This window comes from Astatotilapia calliptera, chromosome 23 (genome assembly GCF_964374335.1).
Source record: "Astatotilapia calliptera chromosome 23, fAstCal68.1, whole genome shotgun sequence".
NCBI lineage: Eukaryota > Metazoa > Chordata > Actinopteri > Cichliformes > Cichlidae > Astatotilapia > Astatotilapia calliptera.
The window spans coordinates 38,180,218-38,195,139 of NC_137443.1; the positions used below are offsets into that span (position 1 = coordinate 38,180,218).

A 14,922-nucleotide genomic window follows, 5' to 3' on the forward strand; every position below is an offset into this window, starting at 1 on the left:
CCAGTTGTTATGTTTTGGGGGGGGGTTGTGTTTTTGTTTTGTGGTATAGGCGATAATTAGTTTGTATAATAACTGCAGGGTGTGCTGACCTGTGCTATTTCTCTCTGGTTGAATGGTGGGAGAGCGGGGAGAAAGAAAATCATGATAATTAGATGATGCACTAACCTGTAGCCTTCCTGCTAATTTTTCTTCTCTGCCTAAATTTGCTGAAACAGGCAACATGAGGCGGTAGAGGCACCCACATTAAATCTAATGACAAAGAACATCAAGCCCATCACTGGAGGCAAAGCTGGTTCTAAAACAAAACAATGATAAACAGAAAGGCAGGAGGGAATGTTTGTAGGCATTTTTATTGGGTGCACACATATGTAATCATAATCACTGATTTTAGTTAGGTTCAATTTCTCTGATTATATCACTGCATGCCCTTTCTCCAAGGACATATTACCAACTACCAACACATATTTCAAAGCCCTTGTAAAAGGAGAACCACGCTCACTCTTGACATTATATTTAGGGGTGCTTAGCAAGGCTGAATAAACACTATCTCTGTGTGTGTGTGTGTGTGTGTGTGTGTGTGTGTGTGTGTGTGTGTGTGTGTGTGTGTGTGTGTGTGTGTGTGTGTGTGTGTGTGTGTGTGGCCAAAAAATGTCCCCTGGTTAAATGACACTTTGGAAAAGTTACATGTATTTCCCTGCCTGCTGCTTTGGTGCGGTGGTGGGGAATCTCTATTCTCCCTGTTGCACGTATGCTTGTGTGGACTTATCAGCGTAAAAGCTCAAACGTTGTCTTTATTCAAATCATCAGGCTTGACCTAAGTGAATGCGCTTGTGCTGGACATTAGAGGTGACACAGCTGCAACCTACAGTAGATGCATAAATGGGTATACTTAGGATGCACCAGTAGGGATCATGATGATTGGGGTCGATACCAAGAGGAACACAGAAATAGCACAAAAAAGTCAGTTCCTCCAGCTGCTGCTTGAGGCTGCCTCCAAAAGCGAGTCAGTCCCAGTAGATTAGCATCTTAAAATGCCCAACTTTAAAGCAGAAAAACATATTTACAGCCCTGTGCTCTATAGCTAATTCCCACTTCTAAACAACTATACAGCAGTGTTTTTGTTTTCTTTTAACATGACTAATTTTTTCTGGAAGAGAGTTTTATACAACCTAAGACACTTTCCTCCATATTTCAAAGCTATGACATCACAAAAATGTGACTGGTCAATGTTGATCATGGAAAAACATTATTAATGGGATATCTCACAGACCCATTTGTGCTATAATCAGCTAATTTCAGTTCATGTGCAGGAGGAGGAAAATGTGGTGATAGAAACAGTTTTTTTCTTTGATAGCACAAAGGGACAAGCTCATGATTAGTCCAGGACAGAAACAAGCACCGCTAACACAATCTCAGTTCTTTTGCAACCCTCTACACAAAAACATGCTAACACAAAGCTAGTCAAGAGCACAGAATGAAGACAAAGTTAATCGCATGCTGGCCCCAGCCCAACAGCCAGAGTCTGAAGTTCAACAGGTAACAGAGGCAGTGACGTTGTAGCCTCCATTCCCTATTTGTAAAGTAGAATTACCATGGCGATCCCTTTAAAGTCTCTTTGAGTTTGTTTTCAACTTTGCTTTGTGTTCTTGGCACATTACATACGTACATGCTAAAGGAAAGATTGTATATGTGTCTCATTCAGACAGTCATTTGAGTTGTGTGCAGAACTGTAGCCTATGGTTGATATTCCTAACTTGTAAGTATGAGACAATTTATTTCCATTCATTTTACTTAGATGAAAAGTACTGAGTAATGTGTAATCTGTTACTTGTTTTGAGTAAAGACTCCAACACTGGTTATGATTCAACAAAGCTAAGCTGAAATAGTGATAGTGTATCTGTATGTGCCTATATACTGTTTTACATAACTTAAATAATGTCTAATTTTCAACTTTAACTGAAGACAAAGACGCATTCGAAAACAGAAAGTGTTGTTGCAAACTGTTGACCTGTTGACCTGCTTACTCTAACTGAACAGAAGAAGTGATGTGTTCATTGTGTGACATAGAAGGCCGTTTGCCAGAGAAAACTTTCTCTGTGCTGATCTAAAATCAGATTACTAGCAGCCTAGTAGGACCACAAACGTGAGGTAAAAGTGAACTTACATCATCAGGGGTGTGATGTGGAGACTAGTGATGTGTCTTGCATTCATTAATTCAGCTTTGTAAATGGAGGTAACTGCATACTCCTAGTTTCTGGATTTTGCTTTGTACTATGAAAGCTTGGCTTTGGACTGAAGTCGCTATACCTTGGCCATTTCTACTTTGACCTATTTTTTCCCTTTTTTGTCTCCCTTCCCTTTTATAGAAGCCATTAAAATACTCCAACATTATGCAAATGTAATCCTAAGTCACTGGAGACACTCTCCAGCAAAGTGCTTATATTAGTCAAAGGCAGATTAATAGAAGAAACCATCTGGTGGACATCCAAGGTAACATTTACTTCTGCATGATCTTTGCTGTAAGACACACACACGCACAGACACACACTGCCTCCATCTCCATTACCAGCACATTGTAATAGCCATGCTCAATTAAGCACACCTACACCCAGCAGGCAATTGGTGCTCGTTAACCTGCAACCTCATTAAAGACACCATGCCTCGTCACTAATGACACTCCCCATATTCGCTCTGTGTGCTTGCTTCTGAACGCCCTCCTGGCACAGTGGCATGGCGCAGTGATTATGCTAATTGCTTAATTATTCAGCAGAGATAATAAGTCAGCACATGATAATCTCACATGATAATCGAGTGAGATACCTGGATAAGGATAATAGAAAATTTCACACTTTTGAGCAGAGTAAAATTAAAGTTTAATATTCATTATATGGGTATAAGATAAAGAACAAAGAAAGTATAAGCTTATCTGTCATTAGAATGTGACGGATCTTGCAGGTTTTAATTAGAAAATGGGGATTTTTAGAAGATTTCAAATGTGAAATAACTTCATTAAAATCAATTAAGCAAACATAAGAAGGGTGAGAAAAAAATCCATTTCTGTGCTTACCTTGAGTTTTTCATAGCGGTCGCTCAGTGCTGCCACCTGGTGGTCCCTGTGACGTCCAACTAACTTGCAGAGTGAGCAGATGAGCTGGTCGTCAGTGACACAGTACATGTTCACCTTTTCCTCCTCGTGCTCCAGGCACTGGAGCCCTCTGAGGTGGCAGTCCGGCATAGGCTCGATGAGCCGGTGGCCGGTGAACGGCTTCTTGTTGGGGTGCGTCGCTCTGAGGCATTCGTCGCAGTACGACACCTCACACGTTACGCATGTCTTAACAGCGTCCTGTGGCGGGTCCTGCTCGCAGAACTGGCACTGGACCGGCTCCGGAGGTGTGCTCGGGCTGGACATGGCAGCGCTGAGGGGGACCAGGGCCAACCGGTTGCTACCTTCCTCGCCGGGAGAGTTGGGCCCACTGTGAGGGGCAGGCAACGACAGGGGGAGCCCGGCTGAAGATGAGGCCCGTTGAACTCTATCAATAATATTCTGCAAGGTCACGTTTCTCTTAAGTCCTTCTAGTCCACGCTCTGGACTCAGGGAAATGACATATCTACAGGTGGGGCACTGGAAGGCGCCGATACTCTGAACTGATTCGTTGGTGGTGCAGTGGGAGACGAGGATGCGGTGGGCGCAGCCGAAGCACAGGCTATGGGCACAGGGGAGCAGCAGTGGGTCTTCAAAGAGCTCCAGGCAGATTGGACAAGTTAGCTCTGACTCCAGAGTGTCCATCCTGATTAAAAAAGGCCAGGCGGGACCAGGCGCAGTGTCAGCGAAATCCAGAAGAGCCACTCAGCTGTCTGGAGGCCAGAGAAATAGATGGAGGCGAGCAGAGAGAGGGAGAAAGGAAAAGAAAGCAGGGGGATTTGTGATTAAATGGTGTGAAACAGCTTACTTCTCTGCGCTTTCTTTGGAGGGCTTATATCTCAATGGAGCAGACCACTGAGTTGACTTAAAGTACCGGGTTTTCTACATCTGACTGAAGACTGAAAATAAGATTAAGCAAACAGATTAATTAGCATGGTTCAGCATGTTCCACCAATAAGCATTTAGAAGTTTAAAATCAACACCTGACGATAATTTGGCTGTGGAGCTTCTACTTTTGTCCACAGTATTAAGTAGAAAGGAGGCACAGGGGTCTATAAATTCCAAATTGTTTATATACTGCCTGCGACAGTGGCCTCAAGGATCTTTATTTTGTAAGCTACATACCCTTCAACATTAGAGAGAAAACCTCATTTATTAGACAGTTCTCTATGAGCAAAAATGTGGTGATGGTGGGAAGGAAGAACTCACTTTGATGAGGAACAGACAGCCATCTACGGAGCAATGAGGTTAAAAAGAAGACCGAAAAGAAGAACACAGCAAGGCGACAAATAAAAGACAAGGCAAAACTACAGGAGAGATGCTCAGTGCTTGATGGGAGGTTCCTCATCATGGTTCTGGGTCATCTGACCCAGCCCTAATGATATCCTTTATCAAAAATTAAAAAAAATCTCAAGCTTAATCTTGAAAGTGAAAATAGCTGGGAGCCTATTAGCAAGATTCAAGACAGTCTAAGTTAGAAAAAGGTGCATTAGTATCAAAAAACAAGCTGAGGAGAATGTTGCTAGTCAGTTTGGAGGTTTCTTCCTGTTAAAATGGGATTTTTCCTTCCCACTGACACCAAGTGCTTATTTATATGAGGCCATATTTATATGGCCTGATTGTTGCGGTTTTCTGTTGTGTATTACTGATTTGGTGCTTTATATATACATTTCAATTGTACTAACAGAAAACGTAAAGACCATTCTGTAGGCTGAAAGTCAAACATATAGTTGCTCTAACAAATATCTCATGGTCTTTATAGCAGCCACATTGCAGATGTGCTGTTGACCCACTTTGTGCCCTTTTGTGATTCTCATTGTTGTTGACCGCAGTACGCTATAGGTTTCCCTATGCTTGGATTAACAAGATTACACACCATCAGCAGCAGCTGCTGCCGTCAAGAAGCATCTGTCAGGCTGGACTTAAAACTACTGAGCCACAAGCCAGTAATGCAACTTCTCACTAATCAGATACTTTATGTAACTAGTGTGCAATAGTGGCAGTGAGGTTCGCTTTATCCCTCGTTCTTTACCATTAAGTCACTGTACAGATAGTACAGCATGGAAGCCCCGAAAAGACAAGTGACAGAAAAGGCCTTAACAAAAGTCTAAGAGCAGGTTGAAGACGTCTTTTTTTTCCAACTTGCTCTTAAATGGGTGGGATTATGGGATATATGTTTGTGCTCTACTCATTTTGGCTACAGAAGGCTGATCCCACTCATGTTTTCTCAAATAATATTTAATTGCCTGATGCATGATAAACACACAGAGTACATTTTGTGCTAGCACCTTCTGTAACATTACTATCTTTCTTTTAGCTATGCACTAGAAGGGGTATAATTTTCCCAGCATGCTCTGAGTGAGACAAAATAATTAGTGTTCCAAGTCATCTAGAACATCATGTTCTAGCAAGAAGCACTGCAAGATCAGATAAGGGTAGCCGACAAATGTTTTAACTAGCTACACTGAAAGTTTCAGAACTCATCCGAAACTACTGTGTTCACAGACTGAATGAGGCTCGCACACAAACTCGACATAACCTCTTTGGCGGAAGTAATAATGCTTCAAAGAAATGACTATAGATTGTTCTTCTCACCTGGTTTACATTAAAGAAAGGAAAGAAATGAAATGAAATTTGATGAAGCTTGATGATATTTTTAATGGGTTTTTATGTCTTTTGAGGCGTCCGTACATTCATTTCAAGCTATTTCAAGCTTACTTTTGCTCAAATCATATAAATTCAACTTTGATGCACCTTTACCACTCGAGTTGAAATGGGAGTCTTGTTTTAACATTGACTACAGCTGTGGCTCCATCTGCCACATCTGGAGTCAGTTGCTAATTAGAACACATGCCAATTCATTTCTCCTGCAGAGCCGCTGACTCTGGATTTCCACGTGAACCTCCGTGCTGTCAACATGTCTCCAAGAGACTCAGGAAGAAAATGTAGAAGAGGCTCAAACTCAACTCAAATTTAGAAACACAAAACAACAAAATGTAGCAAGATTTACTGTTTTATAAATTCCTGATTATGTTGGAAAGCATTAAAGGGGAGCTGCCTGCTAATTAATATAACTAAAAGTGCTCAAGTAAGCTAATAAATAAGTGTGGCTCTGTTTCCAGTCAGTTCTAATAAAGACAAGTTACCTCTGAGACTTTGCCTCCAAGTTAAAAATTCAACAGTGCATGCTTTCTTCATTTCTGAACTCATAGCCCTAGGCCTTTTAATACACTTTTGGTTAATTTTAAGAAGATAAATTGGATTTTACTGTAGCTGAAAATGTCAATGAAAAAAAATCCCTATTTTAGAAGTGAAATAAAAGTGAAACCAACCCTTAGGGCTAAAAGGATCTTTGCCAGTTTCAGGAAATGTGTCACAGCACAAAAAAAGAAAAAAGAAAGAAAGAAAATGTCAGATTAGCACACAGATAATTCTGAAAACAATGAGATTTGAAAAATAAATGATTTTGAGTATGAATGCATTTGATTATAATGAGTACGTAAATTGATGTTATAAACCATGCTCCAATTTCCACACACTTTAAGCATAATAACGACAGTGACACACACACACAAAAGAAAAATGCAAGGAATGAAATGAAATGCAGGAAAGAAATCCGCTCTTATCTCCATGGTGCGGCCCTTTCAGCAGATGTCACTGTTTACTGAGATTAAAACTCGTGTGAGTGGACTGCTGCACTCTGAATATCTCCTCTTCATTCTCTAATCTATCTTTATGCATGGCTTCCTCTCATCCTCTGGGGAAAAAAACAAAAAAACAAGTGCTGCAGATAAACTGTCCTCATATGAGCTCAGCACAGTCCAACCACCACTTTTAGTACCTGTGATATTTGAGATCAGATATTTACTGTGAGACCTGATGAGCTGGTGAAAGAGATGGGATGGGGGGAACTGTGTACATAGACGTATTACCAAGCAAGCCCTTGATCTCTTACATTTATATCAGAAGGGAAACGCCAAATGCTGGAATCAAGCAAATATGGAAGGATATACAGAGGAAAATGCAAGTAATTGAATGTGGGAGATGGGAGTGATTTGGCAATCGCATGCTTTAAATGAAACGGAATGGGTATGTGTTTGCTTGGACTGTTAAAAACAAACACTCAGAGAGACACACTCATCTACACTGGCATCGCAGCATGTGCACACACAGTGATACATACTCATTAGCACAAAACACCTACTCTGAAACATCTAAGAGCCTCTCTGAGGTGCTTATAATGGCAACTAATCTGTCAGTGAGACCCGAGCTTTCCGACTGTCAAATAAAACTTGGAGGGTTGAAAGGGTTAGCGTATACTGTTATTCTTTTGGTCGAATTGCCTTTTCATAACAGCATCGTTGGATGTTAGCTTACAGCAGCTCTGAAGCTAAATAATCACTAAATGAGCAGTTTCAACATGAGGGAGCAAAGTTTATGTAGTAGGGTGAGATGTAATCTTATTTAGCCCAAGTATTTGACAGTATGCATCTGCGGTCATGTATGTAAACACAAACTTAACACACAGACTTCTCCAAATGTAAGATCATGGCAGAAGAGCTCCAAATTCACTCCTACCTAAATGCAAGCAATGTAAGATTGGGACAAACCCAAATCTTTCAACTTTTTTTATGATTTTTTACAACAAGAGGCTGCGACTTGTGTAGGGAAGAGTTATCATCAATCTCTGTATTTTAACTCCTGTCAGGTGTGTAAAGTTTTTTGTGACAACAAAAAATCTTCTTAAATCCTACTTTTACCTGGCATGCAACCAATAGTAGCCATACTAAGTTAGCAACTAGCTTGTGGCTAAAGATGCCGAAAAGCTTGATAAGTAATTTTCTAGACAAACTCTAGAACTTGAACTAAATGCATATGTTGTCATTTAAAGCCAAAAAACCAAGCCCTTGAATAGCTGTACACCATTAGCCTAACAGTTGGAAGACTAAGCTAAGTTAAGCTAACTTAACTTGCTGGTAAGACTGAAAAGAGGTCATTGTAACCTGTTAAATCTGGTATCCTCTTTATTTTAGCTTAATTAGATATGATGCATTAGCCAAACATCTTTTTTTTTAACTTTTTTTATAATGTTCTACTATAATAATAAAATAATTTAGATATGTTTATAATACCCTTTGTTTATTTGTTTATCTATGGATTCTAATATCTAATATGTTACATATGTTATTTCAATAAAACTAATGAAACCCTTAAAACTTAATCCTAAAAACATATTTTGTTAAATCCTACTTATAATTAGAAAAATTAGATGACACATCTTCCCTCCTTCAAGGTGATTTCTTTGGATTTCTGCTATTGTTGCAGGACAGGGTCAAAATGACCAACCATGGCAGTTGTGAGGGGAATGAATGATGCAAGTGGTTCTAGTAGAGCCTCATTAGCTAAAGTGAATGATAACTATTTACTGAAACATCAGCTTTTTTACTGTTCAGTGCACTTTTATGCAATCTAGTAATCATCAGTTTATAAGATACTAAAATATAAAACCATATAGCATTGTGTATCAGGTGATTTTTTTAAAGTATTCCTATAGGGCAGCAAATTATATTTGCCCTATTTATTAATATCTGTAATGAGTTTTCAATAATAAGCGACTGGGCATTTAAAGCTAATGTGTTTGTACAATCTTTCTGCACGTTTAATAATTTCCCCTTTTTCTATCAGTAACAAACATCTCAACGTGACTCAAGCTGACAGAAAAAAGGGCCGGCACAAACTGGCTAAGATTAGCTGGCAAACTTGCAAACATTTATCCTTTAAATTAGTTTGAGGCTTGCATTTGTTTTTAAAAGATGTCAAAAAATGTGACAATCCAACCACGTTGATGAAGTTAATATTAAAAAATGTGTGAGCTCGGCCAATCGGATGTCCTCTAACTGGTTCATTATGTTCCACTTGTTCCACACTGATAGCAGAGGACTATTGATCGACTGTTGTTAATTAAAAGATGAACTAGATTAAATAGCTCACTGAAAAAGACCACAATCATCCAATATTACATTAAAAAAAGTTCTATTTAATTCTCAGGTATTCTTGAAGTGTAAAACAGTTCCACTCCTTCTGGAGCATGCTTCCTTTTGTTAATCAGACTCTCTAGACTTATCACAATGAGGTTAATACAAAGCATAACCATTAAAACAAAAGAAATCTAATGCTTGAGTGTTGTCTGTTTGAAGGTAATAAAAGTGCATAAATGAACTAAATATCAATTGGACCAGTCTAAGGACTATATTTTATGCACTCCATTCCAGCACACAGCTGTCAGCCAACTAACAAACAAAGTAGAGAAGGTAGATGCAGGAAAAAATAACTTCCTGACAAAGCCAAAAAAAAGTTAGACATTGACGAAGCTCTGACAGGTTTGAAAGGGGAGGGAGGAAACCTGGAGGCACGAAAGGATGAAGAGAAAAAAAACCCTCAGTCTGACAAAAGAACACACACAAATCTAAATCTGCGCTTACATATAGACATGCATAGTTACACAAATCCAAATTGGCAGGTGAGACAAGATGAAATGCCTCTCAACACACCATAGGTGACACTGTTGAACCATGTTTTGAGGTGACAGAGCACAAAACAGAAGAAGAACGAGTGGAAAGGGGATGTAAAGAAGTACTTTCAAAAAACTGGAGGCAAAGAAGAGAAAGCAAGAGAGAGAGGGGGGAGAAAGGCCATTGAGAGTGGAGGAAAAACTTGATGGAATCAGAGTTGTTTATTTTTCCCACCATCACTTTGTGCCCCATGACTGTCAGAGCTGCCACTATGTGTGAAAGACTCGTCTGCTGTGCTGGAACCACTGAAATGTCAGTACCAATAGCGTTCAGTGGGGGGCAATACAAAGCTGAATGAGCGGTGGAAGACTCCTCCGCAGTCATTTCTCCTCTGTTTCTCTGCAGCTTCAGCATGTGAAGAAAATGTTTCATTCTGAACAGGAACTGTTGTCCCTAACATTACTTGCAGCTATATTTTTATGGGATGCTGGATAGTGCCTCATCCAAAATGACATCTATCTAATTTATAGAAGTCTATGTATAAAAAAAGGAGAAGGCTCATTATATTTTTGTTCTTCATCTTTCATTAAAATGCTTAACAATTTTGTGTGTAGACTAAAAATGTTCACAACATATTTATCTAGTTTATCGAAATGTTCTGTAACAGCTGCTTTCAAAGAAGTTCTAAATGTCGCGTTTCATTAAAATAATCAGTTTTTCTCTGTCTATATTCATCTATCTGCTTGGAACAATCTGCAATTGTTATTCATTATTTAACTATTTAAGGTTGTGCAAAAAAACCAGATTCATGATGTTTTGAATTTTAGCTTATGTTAGCAGCTCTATCCTGCTGTGTAATGAGTAATAATGCCATTGTACACGTTACACGATACTTTAATCGTTTGCCTTGGTCATACAGTGTTAGCTATTAGCATGATACTATATAGTCTTTAATAAGCTTGAATGATGTTTTCACTTTTTAAAGGTGCCTGTTTACAGGTGAGTCATATTTCAACAGGAAACTGTTTTCAACCAAACTATACAGCTATTATAGGTTTAGCATTAGTGCAAACAAAATTGCTAGCAATAATCATCATTATGTCATGAAACTTTGCTAGTTTAGGTGTAGTCTCAACCAGCCATTATGCAATACTTACTTACTACTACTTACTAATACTTACTAATTAATAATTACTACTGCCAGTGAACACTATGTACTGTACGTGGTGTTAGCTCAGCTCAAATGTTTAGTACCCTGAAAAGCTAAAAGACCTTTTTAAACTGCTATTTAAGCAGTTATAACATTGATTAAGATCTATTGTTTGCTGACTGTTTACTGGCTGTTTGTTGGTGCTTGCAATCAGTGCATCCCTGCTTCTGTCTGTAAAATAGCTACTGTCTTACATTTTTGTATTTTCAACCATTCCTCAAAGAAGATGCGGTTATTGAAGCTGCTGACTGTTACATGTAGGGGAGCCTGCAAAATGATTTTTTTAACTCATTAACAAGGAAGCATTTCAACAATAGATCCTGCTCTTTCAGATACATTGCTAATGTAATGATACCAATTTTACTGCATCGTGAAAAGGCTCGTCATGTAAAATCAACGAATGTTCCCACGAAGAGGATTTTGAGAGTGTACAAATCTCAAGGCAAATAAGGAGGCAGTTTAATTTCATTGCTTTAACCACGAAAAATTCAGTCAGAAAGCACAAACTGTAATAACATTCAGTGAAACTCTCTCAGTGACCTTTTCCTCAGAAATGGCAATATAATATTCAATAGATATGATAGGCTCAGAAGGATCAGATTGACATTTGTTTATCTCAGTCTTCCTCCGTTTCTGTTTCTGTCTCTACTCATCTCATGTTACATCATGACACAAGCCCAAAATGCTGCATTTCTATTTTGAGCGGGCACAAATGTCATTGCCCCGATGCCTCGCTGAAATGCCTGCTGTTTTATTTTGAAAAAGAAAAGTAACTTTCATATGGTCTCTGATCCATGAATGCCAACACATAACCTTTTGCAACTGGCCGTGATTTCAGCGTTCACTTATTCAGTGAGGGTTAAATCAAACCCAACTTTTATCCCTGTGATTTCTAAGTACTCTAGCTAATCTACTTTAACCCTCATCCTAAACCAAACCCTAAGTATTTAAAGAGACTACCAAAGATTTGGTGTGTGTAGCAACGAGTGTTTGTTGAGACAGACAGGGTTGGGTTAGAGGTTAAAGTACTTTTTAGAAATGAGTTCATATTTAGACAAATGCTCACTCACGCCACATACAAATGTATCTGAAAATAACTAATAAATTCATTTGGAAATTAAGCCTCTGTCAACTTTTGATCTCCCTTCCTGTTTATATTTGGGCCCGGCTCCCCCCATTAGTCTGCATTCGACTTCTAAATCTTTCATTAACGTCAGGTCCACGAAGGTTGCCGCTTTCCTTTCCCCTTGTAGTTTGAACTGTTAAAATTTTCATAGGACCTCTTTCTTTTCTCTCCATTTTCTAAAAACTGATTCAACAAGAGAATGATGCAGACAAAAAAAATCCCCAGATGAGTGAGAGAGAGATTCTGTGTTCGATTTAAAGGGAAAGACTGAGTGCTGCACTTTTACATAATGTACTGAGACACTCATAATGAAGATGATAATTGTTGCTAACTGCAGGTCTAAACACTGATATGTTTTATATGTTTTTGTAATAAAACTTAATTCGTGATCATTTGTTCTCTTAAAATGTTGCTTCAGGGAAATTTGATTGCATTGCTTTTTCAGATTTTTTTTCAGCACAATGAATTCTTCAACTGCACAAAAACCCGAAAAACTCAACTGAAATGAGCGACACTTCCACGTGGAAGTGTAGAGAGATTCCATTACCAGATAGCTTTGAGTAAATTGCATAAAAGAAATTACTCGGCAATAAGCACCCAAAAAAGCTATGAAAAAAACCTCACATTTGGGTGCAGGGTCCATTTGGTGATTTGACGTGTGCGACTGTGGCAGCGCATGGAGCAGAACTGAGAAGTAGGTCATCCCCATTGACCTGGCTCACATAATAAGCATACACACTGCATGTGTGTGTCACTTTATGATCTCGCTGTTCCAATTTGCTCTTAACTCAGAGAGGCAGAAAATAGCAAACACACAGCGAAATGTTAGAACCGAGCAAAAGAGGGCAAAGCATCAGAAGCCGAGCCAAAACATGACGATATCTGGCTGTCAGCCTTTTTAATGTTACATTTTACACGCCGCAAAGTCTTTTCCTGCTCAAACTTCAAAATGGAAATTGAATCTGTAATAGATTCAAAATGCGCTCAGGGTAAAGGTGACCAGAACCTGTCCGCGTTGGATTGTCAGGTACCATTTTGCCTAAACTGCCCACAAACATCGCCTACTTTAGCAACTGGGACAGAGAGAGAAAAAGAAGCAGCTCTCAATTATTCACATTTTTATAAAAAAGCTGAATAAATTATTTACATTTTTGTGAGCTCTTCAGTGCAACCTCTACTTGGCTTCGCTTTTTTGCCAACATCTAAACCATTTGACACCTCACATACACCAATATGTCAAAGAATTTTAATGATCCCTCAAATGTTTATGTTTTTCCCTGAATTGCAAATCCTATAATCTGGTTTCATAGGAGGGCTGGAGAGCTAGAGAGATTAACCCTCAACCTCGTGCGGTTGTTGAGAACAAGGAGCCTTTTCGGGGGCTTTCTCTCCTTGCTAAGGTCAGAGGAGATTAATATTAACTGTGCACAACCAAATGTTTTAAATTACACAGATTTTTTATTAAATGTAAAATCTAAGTAAATGTTTTGAACTTCCTCTTTTTGTTTAAACGTTCTACTTAATATACAATTTCATTGTACTTGGCCATCAATAATTAACGGTCACATCCGGGAAGCTCTGGAATTCCAGGTCCAAATTATTACATTAGCTAAAATATTTAGTTGTGCTACAAGTGTTGCATTATGTTCATACTTTATATCAGAATACATGCCTCAATACTGTGCTCAGTTACTAAAGTATGTTGCAGTGTCCGTGACTTTCACCATGACAAAACTGTAAAAAGTAGCATTTTATAATAAACTTACAAATTAAAATGTAAATTCTGTTAACTGAGAATTGTTGAGCTGATACATCATCATGTTACATAGTATCTTCCTGCATCCAGCATTTTTCTACAATGTTTTCCTGCACTATTAGCCTTCTGGCTCGTCTTGTATGTAATAAATCTTGAAGTCCAAGGAAATTAATTTTATATATTCAACAGCCTTGCTCACAGGTGTAGTTGTCATGAGTCCAAATAGGACAGAGGACAAAAAAGTTGGGTGAGGAACATGCCCAGAGTTGAAGCTAACGAAGTCCAAACAAATCAGTTCGCTAAATGTAAAAAAAGCTTTTTGAGTGTTCAAGGGAGGATTAGAACTCAAAATATTTTTCCCATTTCCTTTCCTTCCTTCCTTCTACCTCCCTAACTTCTCCTTCATGTTCACTACAGTATGAGACTGGATATTTAACAAGTTACCAACAGTAGCAGTTGCCACACGCACGCACATACTCAAAGCTTTTGTCTGATTCCAGATACCCTGCCATGCTGATCCCTAACCAGCTTCCTACAATACTGGCTGTGACCAATCCCGGCCTTTCATGTTTCGAAGCGGTCAGTCACACCTAACAGGATTGGCTGGTGATAGTCTGGGATGCAGAGGCTATTAGTGATTATAATAAAGGGTGACATTTGTGAATGTGGTGTGGGTGCGTGTGTGAGCCGGTGCGTGTGTGGCAGGGTCTGTCTGGGATCTCACTTGTGTGACCCAGATTGGGTACAGTGGCGCATGTGAAAATGGAGGGCGGTAGGGGGGCGGAGATTATGTTAACAACTCAAAAGCTGCTGTTGTCAAGGACAGTTTTTGTCAGGGTGAATGATCTGTACTCTCCCACCGCATGCAAACATGCAAAGGTGCCTTTATCATCTATTAGTAAAGGATTTCTATATCCTATATAACTTTTAAAACCTGGTGATCTCAACATATTGTCCATAAATTCATGCAATAAACAAATGTAAAACATTTTATGGAAAATTAATCGCAAAATCCTCACTGTGTGCCTAAACAGTTAGCGCTGTTTTAGGCTCTGTGGCCAAAGGTTCAACAATAAGCATGTGTAATCAGCAGCTCTAACCACTTTGTTTTTGATTTTTTCTACTCTCAACTCTAAATGATGTCACAGGGGTTATCGCTAATGTGGTCTGCCAATT

At 39.0% G+C, this 14,922-nt stretch overlaps 1 protein-coding gene across 2 annotated transcripts in view; it reads right to left on the reverse strand.

The window, feature by feature from the left end:
* The window catches only part of LOC113015681 (E3 ubiquitin-protein ligase Midline-1-like), an 87,132-nt gene that overhangs the window by 36,006 nt on the left and 36,204 nt on the right, over nt 1-14,922 (reverse strand). For both annotated transcript variants that reach the window (XM_026157799.2, XM_026157798.2), the window contains exon 2: nt 3,068-3,855. In XM_026157799.2, the coding sequence (XP_026013584.1) occupies nt 3,068-3,787 (720 nt within the window). In that variant the 5' untranslated portion in view covers nt 3,788-3,855. The remainder of the gene's footprint in view (nt 1-3,067; nt 3,856-14,922) is intronic.